Below are 15,795 nucleotides of genomic sequence, written 5' to 3' on the forward strand. Positions count from 1 at the left end.
TATTGGACATGTGGGTCAAATATAGGACATTTTAGTAGCATACTGCATTTAAATTAAATCTTTCAACTACTTTATTACTTTTGCATTTCACTTTAGAATTACTATCGCATCAATTAATGCTTTAAATTACATTATTCAGTTTTATTTCAGAGATTAACATAATTTGAATTTATTTTATTCTTGTGTTTAATTTAGAGTTACCGATGCATTGCTTATGGATTTTAATTAGATTCGTTCAATTTAATTCATGAGAACAGTTCATCTAATGACTTAAATGTACTTGCTTTTTTATTTTTAAAGTAAATACATATATATTTACATATATATATATATATATATATATCTATATATATATATATATATATATATATATATATATATATATATATATATATATATATAAACACACACACATATATATGTTTCCCAGTGATGGGTTGCAGCTGAAAGAGCATCTGCTGCGTAAAGCATGTGCTGTATAAGTTGGCGGTTCATTCCACTATGGTGACCCCTGATTAATAAAGGGACTAAAAAAAGAAAATGAATATATGAGTAATATCACATGAGTATCAGTGCTACGTGGCCTTCTATCAGTTTTTGTATTTCTACTTGTTGTAATAGCCTGTTGTTATTGCAATAAAAATAAATAAATAAACAAATTTTAAAAAGCAGTGCGATGTGTCTGTATATCAGCAGTGGTGGGAGGCATGTGTTATAGTGTACACTAGGCACTCAAGAACGATTGTCCCTCTACCTGTTGTTTCAATCCCCTGAGAACTTTGCTCATCTTCAGAACGTAAATGAAGACACTTTAGATGAAATCAGAGAGCTCCCTCGTCTGTCATAAACAGCAAGAGTCCCGAGATGCTCAAAGTCCAGAAAAGGAACCAAAAACATTGTCAAAACAGTCCATGTGACTTTAGTGGTTCAATTGTAATCGAGTTCCAGGAAGATTTTGTGTGCAAGAAAATGTTGAAAAAAGCAGCCAAAGTAGGAACTGTTGACCCATATAATGGCTGTTTTTGCTCCTGTATTCTCTTCATTTCCATTCAGCAGAAGAATCTCAAACAGGTTTGGCACAAGTAGAGGATGAGTAAATGACAGAATTGTAATTTTTATGTGAACTACCCCTTTAATGCTTCTGTAAGTAAAGGTAAATTAAATATTATTACTGAAGATATTGCTAAAGAATGACAGGAAATGTGGAACACAGATAATAAGAGACGACAATGAAAAAAAGAAACCCTATATAGGCCTATGAAGTTGTAGAAATATAAAAGAAGAGGTCATAATTATGAGGATGAGATTTGGACTCATATTAATAGGAAGTAATGTGTTGTAGACATGCAAGTCATCATGAACTGGATTAAAAAGTTGATCAAAATTGTCTTAAAATGTTTAGATTAAAGGTTTTGATCAACTTTAAATAATGAAGTGTGAGTTTGAGAGAGAGAGATTAGATATAGTGTAAAGTGAAAAACATGGGAGAAATGTATCAATAAGTCATGACTGCAACAGTAAGTGGCAAAAAAGTTAAACAAAAAGACTTTTATTTTGGCGTGGCGTGACGTAATCAGGCGGCGCCGCTTCAGCGCTGTGATTCATCTGGAGAAAGGTTTGTTTTAAAACGTTCACAGATATAAACCGATTTAATTAAAAGTTCCGGTTTCTAATCCTGTGCTGTATTACGTTCCTGCTGTTGGAAATATTATTTTAACCCTTTATACAACGTAGTACTATTTTATTCTCAGTAACCGAGGGCTATTGTTTGAATAAAGTAACAAAAATGTGTGTAATAAGTGTTTTAAAGAAACGTTTTACCTGATTTCTTTTTGTTAATTACTCTCATATAAAGAAACTGTTGAAGCAAGTGTTGAAGAGAAGTTATTTAGTTTCTGTTCATTTTAAACAGGATAAATTGTCCAAACACAGAGAAAAACTCCTGCTGAAGCGACTGATCTCCACACTGTTATAAAGATGGCGTTTATTAAAGAGGAGAGTGAAGATGTGAAGATTGAAGAAACATTCAGAGTCAAACAGGAAGATCTGCAGGAACAAACAGGTTAGTTTTCATTCTCAAAGACCAACTCAGTCATTTGATCCTCATTCAGATATATTTTAATAATAAGAATACTAAATTAAATCCATCTTGCAGCCCTGAGTGTGCTGCCTAGTTCTCCTAAATGCACATAAGCACTCATTGAAAGACAGGAATGAGTTTTTTTCGTCACTTGTTCTCATGTCTTTTGTATTTCGTTTTATGTATTATTAGTCTCCCATTTTCTTTACCTTCTTAAGGTTATTGCTTTTCTTGTTGTCCTACTGTTTGTAAAGCGTCCTTGAGCACTGGCGCTATATAAAATAAACAAAAGCAATAAAATAAAAAAATTTAACTGAGCTGACAATATTTGACCTACAGTATTCTCACAGAAGATATCTGCTATTACAGAGATAGTGTTGGCTTAGTACTTACCATTTGCATATGTCACGTTGGTCACAATGCCCTTTTTTTTCATCAATTTTTTGGGTTTAAACTTGTTTCTAGTAGTTGTTACTAGTTCTCACAGATAGTATCTGAGTTAGAATTACATCATTATTGAATGAACTAATTACCAGGGCTATTGTGTTTAAACAGGGTTTCTGTGGGGTCTTAAAATGTCGTAAATTCCAAAATCTAAATTTTAGGCCTTAAAAAGTCTTAAATTTACTGAAATATTGTGTTGTAGGTCTTAAATCTTTTTTTAAACAAGTCTTTATTTTCCTTTGTTCATGTTTTGCTACCCAATCTGGCCAAAACCCATACAATTACCAACAATCCATCTCAATAAAACTTTCAACTTTTATTCAAAAAGGTCATTTTAACTCTGTTTATCATTATGGTTTAATTATTTTCCTCACAATAACATTTGTTTAAACGTGCTCCATGTATTTACTGCTGAGGCCATCGACCTGGACAGATTGTTGTGCATAGATTTAGTTTATTATAGTTTTTAAAACTGTTAAAACATTTGTTCATTTGTTTTTTTATTTAAATAAAGTTTATTTTGGAAAAAAGTGTATGGATACAAGTTAAGCTTGCTATTTTTTACACAGTATTTAAAATCGTTTGCTAAGAAATATTTAAAATATTTTCTTTTTCATTATTCATTTATTATTGTATTATTAGCCTTTAGCCCTTTATGGGTCTAAAATTTCATTCATAATAGTAGAAGTATTGCATTTAACTTGGGGAAACCTGCAGAAACCCTGGTTTAAAGTATGTCAGAATATTAAACATGCTGAATGAAATGGACACTAAAATAATTAATTGTTATAAAACATTGTACAGTATTCTAAACTATATGATGTTGCTGTGGGACGATGTAAGACAAAATGAACAAATTATAGTGGAACAATAACGTTTAGCATTGCACTGACTACAACTGGCCAACAAACTAGTCTAAAAATGACTTTTGCTGCTTAAGAAATGGATTACAGCATGCTGATGATATGCAAACATTTGAGTGTAAAGTTCGTCAGTATTGACCATATTCTTCACGTACTAGCAAGGGGACGCCATTGGAATCTTTTTGCTTGAGACTTTTTTCAAGGAATGAATTTTTAGATTGTAAAAACGGTGTTATGCTGCTTAGGCATGGGACGAAATCCATGTATAATGTATAAAACCGCTAAATGGTATATGTAAGGTTTTTTTTTATGTTTTAAGTTTTTTAGGACAACAGTATCTCCAGCAAAAAAAGATATCCAAAGATGCCTTTTAGGATGGCATTTCTGCATCTTGTCGGGTATATAAAATGTCATCACGTAGGTCTTCAGCTAAGCCTCAGGACATGCACAAAGGCAAGAAAACAAAGAGAAAAGTACAAATGAATGAAATCAAAGTAGCAAAGTGTGTCATCTTGCCATCTCCTCATCACTCCAGTTTACAGCAAACATGGCATTAAGCATTTGCACAAGTTCATTCATTCATTTTCTTCGGCTTAGTACCTTTATTCATCAGGGGTCACCACAGCAGAATGAACCACCAACTTATTCAGCATATGTTTTAAACAGCGGATGCCCTTCCTGCTGCAACCCAGTACTGGGAACATTTGCACAAGTTATATACAATAATGCAAACTCAATATAAGGTGAATTATGCGCACTTGCTATGAACATGCAGGATTTGTCTCAATCGGGTCTTTCAAGCAAGTTAAAAATGTTTCAATTGAGTGGAAGATACAAATGAGGGAACACAACACGAGTAATCTAGAGCGAGTCCATTTGATCATTTGCATTTAAAGCCACAGGTACAAAAAGAGCTTGGTTTTCCTCTGACCCTCAAAATTAAATATTCTGCAAGGTATATGATCTGATTTTGAGCTGAAACCTCAGACACATTCTGGGAACACCAAAGACTTTTTCATTTTTGGGTGAAACATCCATTTCATGCTTGTCTCTTTGTGCCTTCATACTAAAGTTAACTTTTTTCTTTTAAAGATCTGATGGTGCTGAAAGAAGAGACTCATCAATGGAACGAAGTGAAAGAGAAACAACAGTTTAAGAAACCCCAAGAAATAACGACTGATGAAAAACTCACACAGACTAAAAAGACTTCATCACACAGAAGACCATGGAAATCTAAATCTAGGTGTAAAACCTACATGAGAATTCCCACTGGAAAGTTCACATGCCAAGAGTGTGGAAAAAGCTTCTGTCATGCAGGAAACTTTGCAGCGCACATGAGAGTTCACACTGGGGAGAGGCCGTACACATGCCAAGAGTGTGGAAAAAGCTTCTGTCATGCAGGACACTTCGCAGCGCACATGAGAGTTCACACTGGGGAGAGGCCATACATGTGCCAACAGTGTGGAAAAAGCTTCTATCATGCAGGAAACTTGGCAGCGCACATGAGAATTCACACTGGGGAGAAGCCTTACTCTTGCCCTCAGTGTGGAAAGAGTTTTAATCTAAATGGCACCCTTGAAGTCCACATGAGAACACACACTGGAGAGAGAAGTTTTACTTGCACACAGTGTGGGAAAAGTTTTTCTCAAAAACAAAACCTTCACACCCACATGAGGATTCACACTGGAGAAAAACCTTACACATGCACAGAGTGTGGTAAAAGTTTCCCATATAACAGCTCACTCAAACACCACATGATAAGTCACGCCAGAGAGAAGCCGTTTGCATGTGCTCAGTGTGGAAAGAGCTTCACATCCAAATCTAGCCTTATGAACCACATGAATGGACACACTGGAACTATAGTGTTCACATGTGATCAGTGTGGAAAGAGTCTCACACATAAAGACTCCATTAAGAGCCACATAATGATTCACTCAGGAGAGGATCGTTTTAGATGCAGTGAGTGTGGAAAGGGCTTTAAACATAAAAGAAGCCTCAGCACTCACATGAAGCTTCACAATGGAGAGCAGAGTCCTCAAAAATGAGGTCTTGTCCACACAAACATGAGTATGTTTAAAACAGCAGCTTGTTCATTTAGTTTGGCTGTTCATTTACGAGAAGTTTAATTATAAACTACTTTCGAGAGGATCACATGCTTATGATGGTCCTGCATTAGCTAACACATGATTCACCAATCAGATAAATCCTAACTCACTGTAAATACCCAGAGTTTTTACCTCAGTTACCTTCGTCTTGAAGAAGCACTTTTCGCAATTACAGCCTCGAGTCTTTTTGAATCCGATGCCACAAGCTTGGCACACCTGTCTTTGAAAATTTTGCCCATTCCTCTTTGCAGTACCTCTCAAGCTTTATCAGGTTGGATGGGAATTGACGGTGTACAGCCATTTTCAGATCTCTCCAGAGATGTGCAATAGGATTTAGATCCGGGCTCTGGCAGGGCCACTCAAGGACATTCACTGAGTTGTCATGAAGCCACTCCATTAGCCGCATTTCCACTGTCGGGCCAGTGTAAGCCAGGGCTTTTATTGGACCGGGCTGAGCCAATCGCTCGGGAGGTAGAGCAGTGAGGCCGAAATAATGTCGAGTTTCCACTGTCGGGCTAGTAGCTTGCAGCGCCTCACACAAAACGCACCCCAGAAAGTCCCCCGAATCAAACGTCACACAACCCACCCACTTCAGCGGGAATCAGGCAGATAAAGCACACCATCGCATCATCCCGAAACCATTCAAATTAAGACAACCGAAACAAGCAAACGACACGATACCGTACAGCAGTACATTATATGTCTATACTGTGTGTTATCATTCATCATATTCATTTACTGACCGATCGACTGTTGGCATTGACAATCGAGTGGTCTCGCCAGGGCATAGAGCGCACCATCCATAATATAACACAACAGAAATTCTCCGTTAATAACTCGGTAGAAAATGTATTTCATAACATCCTCATTTAGATATACGCTGTCAAACATTCAGCCCAAATGCTCCAGAGAGCCCTGAAACATTAATTTTTCCCTATAGGCTATATGACACAATAGGTGATTCCCCTTTATTTAAGGATGCTGCAGTTTATTCTGTGATCTTAATTAAAGGAATGTGTTAAGTATTTCAGCACATAAGAGCAAGTAATAAAATATAGCCTATAGTTTGTTGCGCTCAGCAGCTTTTCACTAACAAAGCTCTTCATGTATTTAAAGTTTTTCTTTTTTAAATGTTACCACGTCATATAAAAGCATAAACACTTGTTTGAGGACACAGAACACATTTTATATTTGCAGTTTTCCTCGATGTGTTTGTCAAGAGGCGCTGCGCTGGACAGAAAAAAAGGCAGCCTATTTCTGCTTTCACTCACCCATAAAATGCTCTGTTTGCACGATTTGATTAATATCATCATATTTAAATACTTTATAAGTAGTGTTTCAAACCTCCTCCGGTGTTTATTGTTTTTAGAAAATATCTAAAATCTTTATTTCAGACAGGCCTTTGTAAAATGACATTTATATATGGCTTAACGGTTTGATTTATGTATTGTATATACCTAAATTGTTATAGCTAGCTTTTGTTTGTTTTATATTGGTTTATAAAAAATTCACCCCCCTCAGATGAAACTCCAGAGGAAACGCTGGATAGCCTGGTAATGCGACATTAATTGTTTTATACTGAAACTTTCCTTCTAAATGTGCTTTCTTGGTCTTATCCATATTTCTTTGTATGTTGAACACACGTCGGCCACAACAGGAAATAAAAAAACTGCAACTGCGTTAATTTTTTTAACATGATAAATATTTCAAATTAATTGCATGCGTTAACACACTAGTTTTGACAGCACTAATATATATCTGACTACTACTAACCAGCAATGTTGGTGGGATTGGAGGGGCAGACTTTTGACTTACAAAAACCTGCATTTATGAATGAAGAATTTGGCAAAGCATAAAAGGATGTTAACCAGGTCATGCTGTATACAATTTTATTTAGTTACACCAAATTTAACTTGTTTATAGCAAAAAGGGTTTACATGGATATTGACATGAGACATTCTGTCATGTATATGAGCCTAAAATAACTCAGAGTATATACAATTGTAGAAAATATGCTCAGTGTTTTCAATATCACTGTTACAACCTTGACAAGAGTTCTCCTCAGTATCAAATCTCAGGAATTCTGAGATTCTGAGCTGATTAGGATGAAGCCTTTGAATAAGAATATTCCTTAAAAACGTATTATTAAGCTGGGACTGACATGATCATTGTTTTGATTTCTAATTAAGTACTCAAGGAGCTACACACTTAGCTGAATTAGCTACATTGAGCAGGACATTTCTTTCAGTATACTCTTAAAGAGATGAAAATAAAATAAATTCTGTCATTAATGACGCGTCCTTCTCTTGTTCCAAATGTGTCTGAGTTGTTTTCTTGAGTTAAACACACACAAAAAAATATATTTGAAAGAAAGATGAAAACCTGTAAACATTAACTTCCAGAGCATTTGTTTTTTCCTACATTAGATGTGAATAGTTTCAGCTTTTCAGCTTTCTTCAAAAAAACTTCCTTTGTGTTCAACACAATAAAGAAACTTTATAAATAAATAATAAAGAAAGTTTTATGAAAAATGTTTACAGAGAGTAAAACGTGAACCATCTCTTTAACCCAAACTAGCTGACTTTACTAGAACATTGTATAGAAACTCATTGCCTTAAACCTCTTACATTTTATACAAGATACAACTAAACAGCCCTACTCGAATTAACATTTTACCGCAAGTCCAATAAGAGTGTAAAGGTTCAAAGTTAATTCAAGTAGGGCTGTTTAGTTTCACCTGGTGTAAATACATAAGAGGTTTAAGGCAATGGGTTTCTTTGGAGTTTTCTAATAAAGTCAACTAGTTTGGGTTAAGAGTGTAATGGGTTACAGTAATAGCAGTGAAGGCATAAAGTAAATGTTTAGCCATGTAAAGCATTAAACTTGTCATAATTTAGCAATATTTCTAAGGTGGAGTACTGTATGATGTTGTAATGTTTAAGGAATTGATGAGTCGAACATGAGATGTGTGTTTTAAATAGCAAGAAGTGATTTACCAATATGTTCATCAAGATTCAAATCTTGCATCTTATATTTTTTAAGGTTTTGGGCCAATAATACTCATGTTCTGCTATTTAAAAAAGCATGCTGGAATTCATGTCAGCATTCCCTTCAATGAAAACTACAGCAGTGGACATCAGTGGAGATAAAACATGTATGAGAAGGAGAAAGCCTCTTCCTCAGGCTCTGCACCAAGCCGATGTTTTTAACATCTGATGACGTGATGCAGTAAATATTCTAAGCACATCGGTTATCGCTCGCTCCAGGCAACACCCAGTGCTGAACACATCGGTGTTATCGTACGCATCAAAGGGTTTGAAGTGTGTTTATTTTTTTCTTTTATTATTCAGCGATTCTTCTGCGTACTACAGCTTGAGAACCACTGCCTTAACTTATTGGGTTTTACAGTGAGTGTGTGTGCAAATGTAACACTTTGTTGTTGTGTGTAGTCAAGTTAATTCTTGTGTGTAGTCAACATATTGATGTTCATGTTTTCTCAGTGTAATAAATGAAGTGTAGTAAAAATAGCACAGTATTGGTCATTTGTGTCTGACTTTACTATAATTCTTTTTGTTTTATTAATTATATTTATACAAAAATTTTAAAATTTAAATATTTTTAGGATTGACATTTTGTTATGTGTTTTTATAAATAAGTAACTAAATGTGTCAATGGAAAAAACTACAAATAAAATAATTTATAGTCTATAAATATGACCCCTTTGTTGAATTATTAAATTTTTATTTATAATATTTTAAATATATATTTGTAATAATTATTATTAGTCAGTTCTTAAAAACATTGCCAAGACTGTATTACAATAATTTTTTCCAATAATCATTAACAGTACAGTAATCTTATATTACAAATATTTCATTTATTCATTTTCTTTTCAGCTTAGTCCCTTTATTATTCAGGGGTTGCCACAGTGGAATGAACCGCCAATTTATCCAGCATATGTTTTACACAGCGGAGGCCGTTCCTGCCGCAAATCCGACACTGAGAAACACCTACACACTCTTGCATTCACACACATACACTACTGCCAATTTAGCTTATTCAATTCACCTATAGCGCATGTCTTTGGACTGTGGGAGAAACCGGAGCACCTGGAGGAAACCCAAGTGAACACAGGGAGAACATGCAAACTCCACACAAAAATGCCAACTGACCCACGCAAAAAATATGCTGGATAAGTTGGCGGTTCGATCCGATGTGACGCCTTTCACTCAGTTTTTAGGGTTACATTTGTGTCGAACTCCTGCAGCTGAAGGTGCTTTTTGCCAAGGCCAACACCAGACAAACACAACAAATGATAATGTAGAAATGGTAGAAGTTTTCACACCATGCTTTTCAGACAAATGCACAGATGTATGTAAGTGTTTCCTCCGACAACATGAACAATGGGTCGTTTTAAAAAGGGCTTGACTTTCATGAGAAGTATTTAATGGTAATCAGGTGGTGGTTGGGATTTGTTAGTACCTACATTTGTCAAAGCTGATATTTTAAATAGAAACACAGACTATTCCTCACATGTCTGGTCTCAGTTAACCGTCAAAATATTTCATAAAGACACTTTACGTTAACTGGACTCGAAATCGAGAAGGGATTCAAGATCAAGTGAAACAGGCAACAGAAGGAGGACGAAGTGAAAATGTGGAACAACAAAACTATTGTGGTAAAGTATAACTTTTATTAATTTCAGTTAATTTTTAGATAAGTCTATAACAGAGTCGTGTAACACTCCTTTAAATGAGAAATAGAAAAAAAATTATAAATATATATATATAGGCATCAAATCATGCAAATAGTTCATCAGGTGCTGGAAGCGATAGCTGCCCACTGCTCTGGGTGTATGTTCACTCTGTGTGTGTGTGTGTGTGTGTCTGCGTGCGTGCACTTAGATGGGTCAAATGCAGAGGACTAAAAGAAAAGGTAACACGTTAAAGTCACAAAGATTCATTAAGCGTTGGCTAATGCATTACAATCAACAGTGAGAAACAGCCATATCATCACTTCATGTTAATTAACTTATAATGTGCAATACTAATTTTACATGTGTCAAAATAAACTACAAAATACAGCAGCCACACAATGTAGCAAAATAAAATACTGTATTTTGAAAATACTACAAACATCTCAAAAAAATTGAGTTATGTTTTTGCAAATAACTTCATATACATCCTGCTCCTGCCAGAGTTTTTAACCAGTCTGTATTGATTGAAAAACTATCAAATGTTTGTCTCTCATATGCTGTATTGTGCCACTTTGACATGTTTAGACACATTTATTAACTTTAGACATCATTAACCATACAGAGCACCTGCAGATCAGCTAATGACATTTGAAACAGCATATGAAGTATTGTATAGGAATCACTGTAGGACTTATTTTAATGTAGTTTGTCTCATTTTCTTGGCATTTACAATAGCAATCCATCCCAAACTACTATTATTTAGTAGTTGTTTAGTAGTTAATACAATTATTTGCGCAGTATAGTCACTCGCCCGAGTGTTTAACTTCTTTAACTGGAAGAGTCATAGTTTGCCCTCTTAGGGAACACCAGTACACCATCTGCGGGTGTTTCATATTTCTAAACTTATGTTTCTAAACTCTAAACTTCTCATCCTGTTCTTAAGGACTAATATTTTATTTTTTCTAATTTCTTAAGCAAAGATGCTGATGCCAAATTGTACACAATAATGCCACACACACACACACACAAGTATATATATATATATATATATGTGTGTGTGTGTGTGTGTGTGTGTGTGTGTGATTATTTGAGGTATTAAACTGGTATTCGTAAAGAACTATGCTTACTAATGGTTATCTAGCTTTTAAAAATATGTGAAAAGGCACCATTCAGATGTAATGATTGGGGAATCAAGCATGTATTGTTATAGACACCTTTGCTTATTTGTCTTAAGAGATGTAAGGCAGGTCCTGTTCATGTATTATGCTTTAGGCTATCAAGTTGGTATTGGCATGAACAGTTATACCTGTTAACAGGTTTCTTATATGTAAAACAGTCCTATTCAGTTAATGGTCTGGCCTATTAGGCAGCTATAAATAAAGATAACTGCACATGATGATGATCCATTTATTTAAATGAATATGTGACACAAAGATTTAAATTCATTGTTGAAAACAAGTTACAGTAGTAAGTGCAGTTGTTGTTTTATGTGATGTCCACCTCTGTAATTACACCATAGTGAAAAAGAAGTTTGAGAAATGCTGTAGTTGGTGTAGGTGTAACAGGTTAATCACATTAAAAGTTCTGCATTGTGTAGATATGAAAGTGAACTCTTGTCGTTGAATTACCTTGTATAAACTGTCTATACAATAATTTCACTTGTGATATAATTATTTCCTAGTTCTAAATATATAGATGGATGACAGATTTGATAGTGGATAACACGACAAAGGTAAGACCAAAGCTTGAAATCGCACCATGTGAGAGCATGAGACGACTAGACGATCAAAAAATGACCTCTCTGGACATGAAATTTAAATATGGAGTAATTGCTTGCTTTTATTAACGTCTAATCATAATGTTTTATCCCGCCCCTTTTCGCAGTGCTGTACAACATAATTTCGCAAGCAAAAAACTCTGTATGACCGCAGCCTAACTTGCTTTCAGATTAACTATGCCCAGCTGCTACTAGATATGAGCCTACCTGAGACAGAGTGGGTGCATTTAGAAGCTGCTGTGCTGTGGAAGTTTGTGACTAGAAGTTGCTTTCTTGATTAGTTTGTTACATGTTGCTTGATTTGTGCCCATAGCAACAAAAAAAAAACTCTTGTGTGTGTCTGTCTTGGTAACGTTTTAATGTGTTGTGATTTTTTTGTGCATTGGTTCGGTTGCATTGATTACTTTTGTCTATTAGGCTAGTTTCAATTGGATTTCAGAATGTCACTATGCAAATTGAGTGCATCTTCCCTCCTCCTGGTTAAGTGAGGAAGCTCTGGAAGTTGACAAAATCAAATAAACCCAACCTGGTCACAACGATGTTAATTGATTTGACATTGCTTGATATAAACCTTTCCTGTTGACTTGATTTTAGTTTGTGATCAACTCTTGAGCATACGCAGCTGAAAGTGTGACGTGCAGCAAACAGCCAATCTCACAAGCACACAAGTGCAGTAAACAGCCAATCATAAGACACATGAGAGAGTCAGTTTGACTCATTTTTCCAGAGTCAGTGCAATTCAGTTCTTTGTTGTAGATTATAGATATATCATAACATAAAATATAATGAATCTGAATACATTTACAATCCAGAAATAAACACTGCTGATGCAGCAAATGTTGAAGACGGCAATTTAAAACATAATATCAGTGCAAATCAATCAACTTAAGTTAAAGATTTAGCTTCACAAACAGGTCAATACACAGTAAAAGCTTTAGATATTGAAGCAAAATTAGATGCATATTTAAATGTATATTTTCATATTAATTGATAATTCACACTAATTAAATGTATAACATTTAAATATAATACAATTAGTTATATTTCAGATAATATAAATCAATTATCAGCAACAAAAGACCAATTTCATAATGCTTTTAGTGTAAAAGACTTTAATTTGAAGCAAAAAAATATGCTGGAGGACTGGATCAGATATATAGCACTTTACACCTGATTACCTCTGCAGATTATATAAAATATTTCATAGCACCTGGACTAAACACAAATGAGTTTGAAGTTACAGTGTTTCTCATCCATTTGTGATTAATGTACAAACAATTATCTACAAAGGCCAAAAGTAGCAAAAATGGCCAGTATGGGATCGCTTTACTGTGTCAAAAGGAAAAGGTTTTGTCACAGGGTATCTTATATATGCTTTTGTGAATGTTTATGCATATTTGTATGCACAAACACAAGTTATAATTAGAGGGAAAAACATCTTTGTTACCTACCAGGTGAATAAGAGGCTATCAAGAAAGCTGAGGTGCTCACACATGTTCTGTTCAACTAAAAACCGAAGGAAAGAAAACAAAATTGGCACAAAAACAAGTTACATTTTGATAGTTAGAATCTATAGACCAGGGCTGTCCAAACTACGGCGGCCCGCGAGGTTTTTTATAAATATCAATAGAATTTGGCTTGCTATACAAAAATGAACATTCAATGAATGCATTATTCAATGAATAACCACCGGGTGTCGCTATCACATGCCTTCAATTAGGCAGCAGATCCTGTTATGAAGTAAAACAAACCGAACAAACCAAAGGAAACATAATTCAGGGCTTGACAGACTGCCCAATGGCCCGGGGTCAGTGTGCGAGACGCTTGGGCCAGTGTACAGAATGTTACTGGCCCAATCAGGCCAGTGCTGCCTTGTCACACAAGTTTGGCTGTGACTGTCTGTCAATTGCGTGTAAATACAATCTTAGGGTGCTTTCACACATAGACGTTTGTTTCGGAATCTGTCTTGTTTGCCCCGTTAGCGCAATTCATTTGGCATATGTGAATTCAGCAATCTCGCTCGAATCCGCGTCAAATCAATCGGTCCGAGATCGCCTGAATGAGATGGTCTCTGCTCGATTAAGCCGATCGATTGTAGTCAGAAAACAAAACAATGCAACTAACGACCCAGGCTATCACAGTGTATTATGATTGTGTAATAGCCGTATATACGGCAATACAAAGAGAGAATGAGTAAACCAAGACGTCATTCCTACCGGTAAATGTTGTTTAAATGCTGTGCTTTGTTATTATGGCAAGTTGTGGTGTCGATAGGATGCTCTCACAGAGCATGTGACAGTCCCTTCCTTTTCACCTCTATGGTGAACTTTGAGCTCTAACAACAAAGATATGTTAGAACTGCACAGGTATGAAAGCAGCTCTGAGCGCAAAAGACCTCCTTCGAGCCAGAGACCTAAGGATTGCCAACAACCCACCTACAGTCCTCCGCTCCACCAACTGAGCTATCGAAGGCTTACGAGAGTTTTCCACAAGCCCACCCTCTTAAGGTTGCTGCAGTCCGACTGCTGGCCAAAAAGGGCAGAAGCAAAAACGCTCGAGCCTTCCTATACCGGGAGTCCAAGCCGGGCCGCTGGGTGAAAACCAGGAATCCTGACCGCTAGACCATATGGGAGATATCACTTGTGAGGGCCAGTCTGCACAAACTTCAGTTCTTTCTGATCTCATATAGTCTCATGGTTTCTGTAAGCTAGAATCTTCTCATCCATAGTCATAAGCGTTATCCTTTGTGCCACTGGCACTCTGCTCAGCACCTTGTTAGAACATTGTTTGAAACAAGGACAAGGCTCTGTCAACCTGGAGTTCCGACACCACAGTCTGCTTTGTTTTTATGGCAAGAGGTTGTGTGGATGGGATGCTCTTACAGGATTCCTGACAGTCCCTCCATAGAAGACCTGAGATCCAGGGTCGGAGACTCTCTCCTCTCCAAGAGGAGGTTAAAAGCCATAGTTTATTTTATGCATGTTTTATCAGAGCACTTAGGTATTGCTGCAGCTCAGAGACTTACAAGAGGAAGAGATTACGCTGCAAGTTGGCTGGGTGACTTCAAAGTGGTAGGGACTTTTGCAAAAAGTTGGCTGGGTTTACGGTTGGTGTAGCTGTAGTAGACGTTAAGAAAAATCAGCAGTTGGGACAGCCTTTGAAACCAGGGGAGCACCCCACGGGCTCTGTGCTGGCGGCCCCAGAAACTCGATTCACTCCAGAGTGGAACTGAACAGCTCCAGCAGGGGGAAAGGCGAACGCAGTGCACTGACTGACAGCAAAGCAAAAAGACCAAAGCGAGCCAGCCAGCCAGGAGTTGAACCTAGAATCTTCTGATCCATAGTCAGACGCGTTATCCATTGCGCCACTGGCCCTGTCTGCTTAGTTTGTCATCGTTAGCTTGTTGCTTGTAACAAGGACACAGCTCTGTCAACACAGAGTTCATTGAACACATGCTGTGCTTTGTTATTATGGCAAGTTGTGGTGTCGATAGGATGCTCTCACAGAGCATGTGACAGTCCCTCCCTAGAAGAACTGTGATCCAGGGTCTGAGACATTCTCCTCGCCAGGAGGAGGTTACAAGCATTAGATTTATTTTTGACAGAGCAGCTGCAGCATACTAGCGTGGAGGCCCACAGTTGGGCTTGAGGGCAAAATTCTGCCAGCCTTCCCTGGTGGTCTAGTGGTTAGGATTCGGCGCTCTCACCGCCGCGGCCCGGGTTTGATTCCCGGTCAGGGAACTTCCTTTTCACCTCCATGGTGAACTTTGAGCTCTAGCGACAAAGATATTGAAGAACTGCACAGGTATGAAAGCAGCTCTGAGCGCAAAA

At 36.7% G+C, this 15,795-nt stretch overlaps 1 protein-coding gene and 2 non-coding genes across 4 annotated transcripts in view; 2 read left to right on the forward strand and 1 right to left on the reverse strand.

Annotated features, from left to right (window-relative positions):
* The first annotated feature begins 1,916 nt into the window (after positions 1-1,916).
* Positions 1,917-15,795, forward strand: part of LOC130222033 (gastrula zinc finger protein XlCGF57.1-like) — a 171,434-nt gene continuing 157,555 nt past the window's right edge. Inside the window, exons 1-2 of one of the 2 annotated variants that reach the window (XM_056454651.1) lie at positions 1,917-2,062; positions 4,480-8,028. In XM_056454651.1, the coding sequence (XP_056310626.1) occupies positions 1,978-2,062; positions 4,480-5,432 (1,038 nt within the window). In that variant the 5' untranslated portion in view covers positions 1,917-1,977 and the 3' untranslated portion in view covers positions 5,433-8,028. Of the gene's footprint in view, positions 2,063-4,479; positions 8,029-15,795 lie in introns of those variants that run through there. The other variant, XM_056454649.1, reaches the window with a different exon arrangement.
* On the reverse strand, positions 15,263-15,339 carry trnah-aug (transfer RNA histidin (anticodon AUG)). The gene has a single exon. It is a non-coding gene; the product is annotated as a tRNA-His (tRNA).
* Positions 15,634-15,705, forward strand: trnae-cuc (transfer RNA glutamic acid (anticodon CUC)). Its single transcript has one exon. It is a non-coding gene; the product is annotated as a tRNA-Glu (tRNA).

Source organism: Danio aesculapii, chromosome 4 (genome assembly GCF_903798145.1).
Source record: "Danio aesculapii chromosome 4, fDanAes4.1, whole genome shotgun sequence".
Classification (NCBI taxonomy): domain Eukaryota; kingdom Metazoa; phylum Chordata; class Actinopteri; order Cypriniformes; family Danionidae; genus Danio; species Danio aesculapii.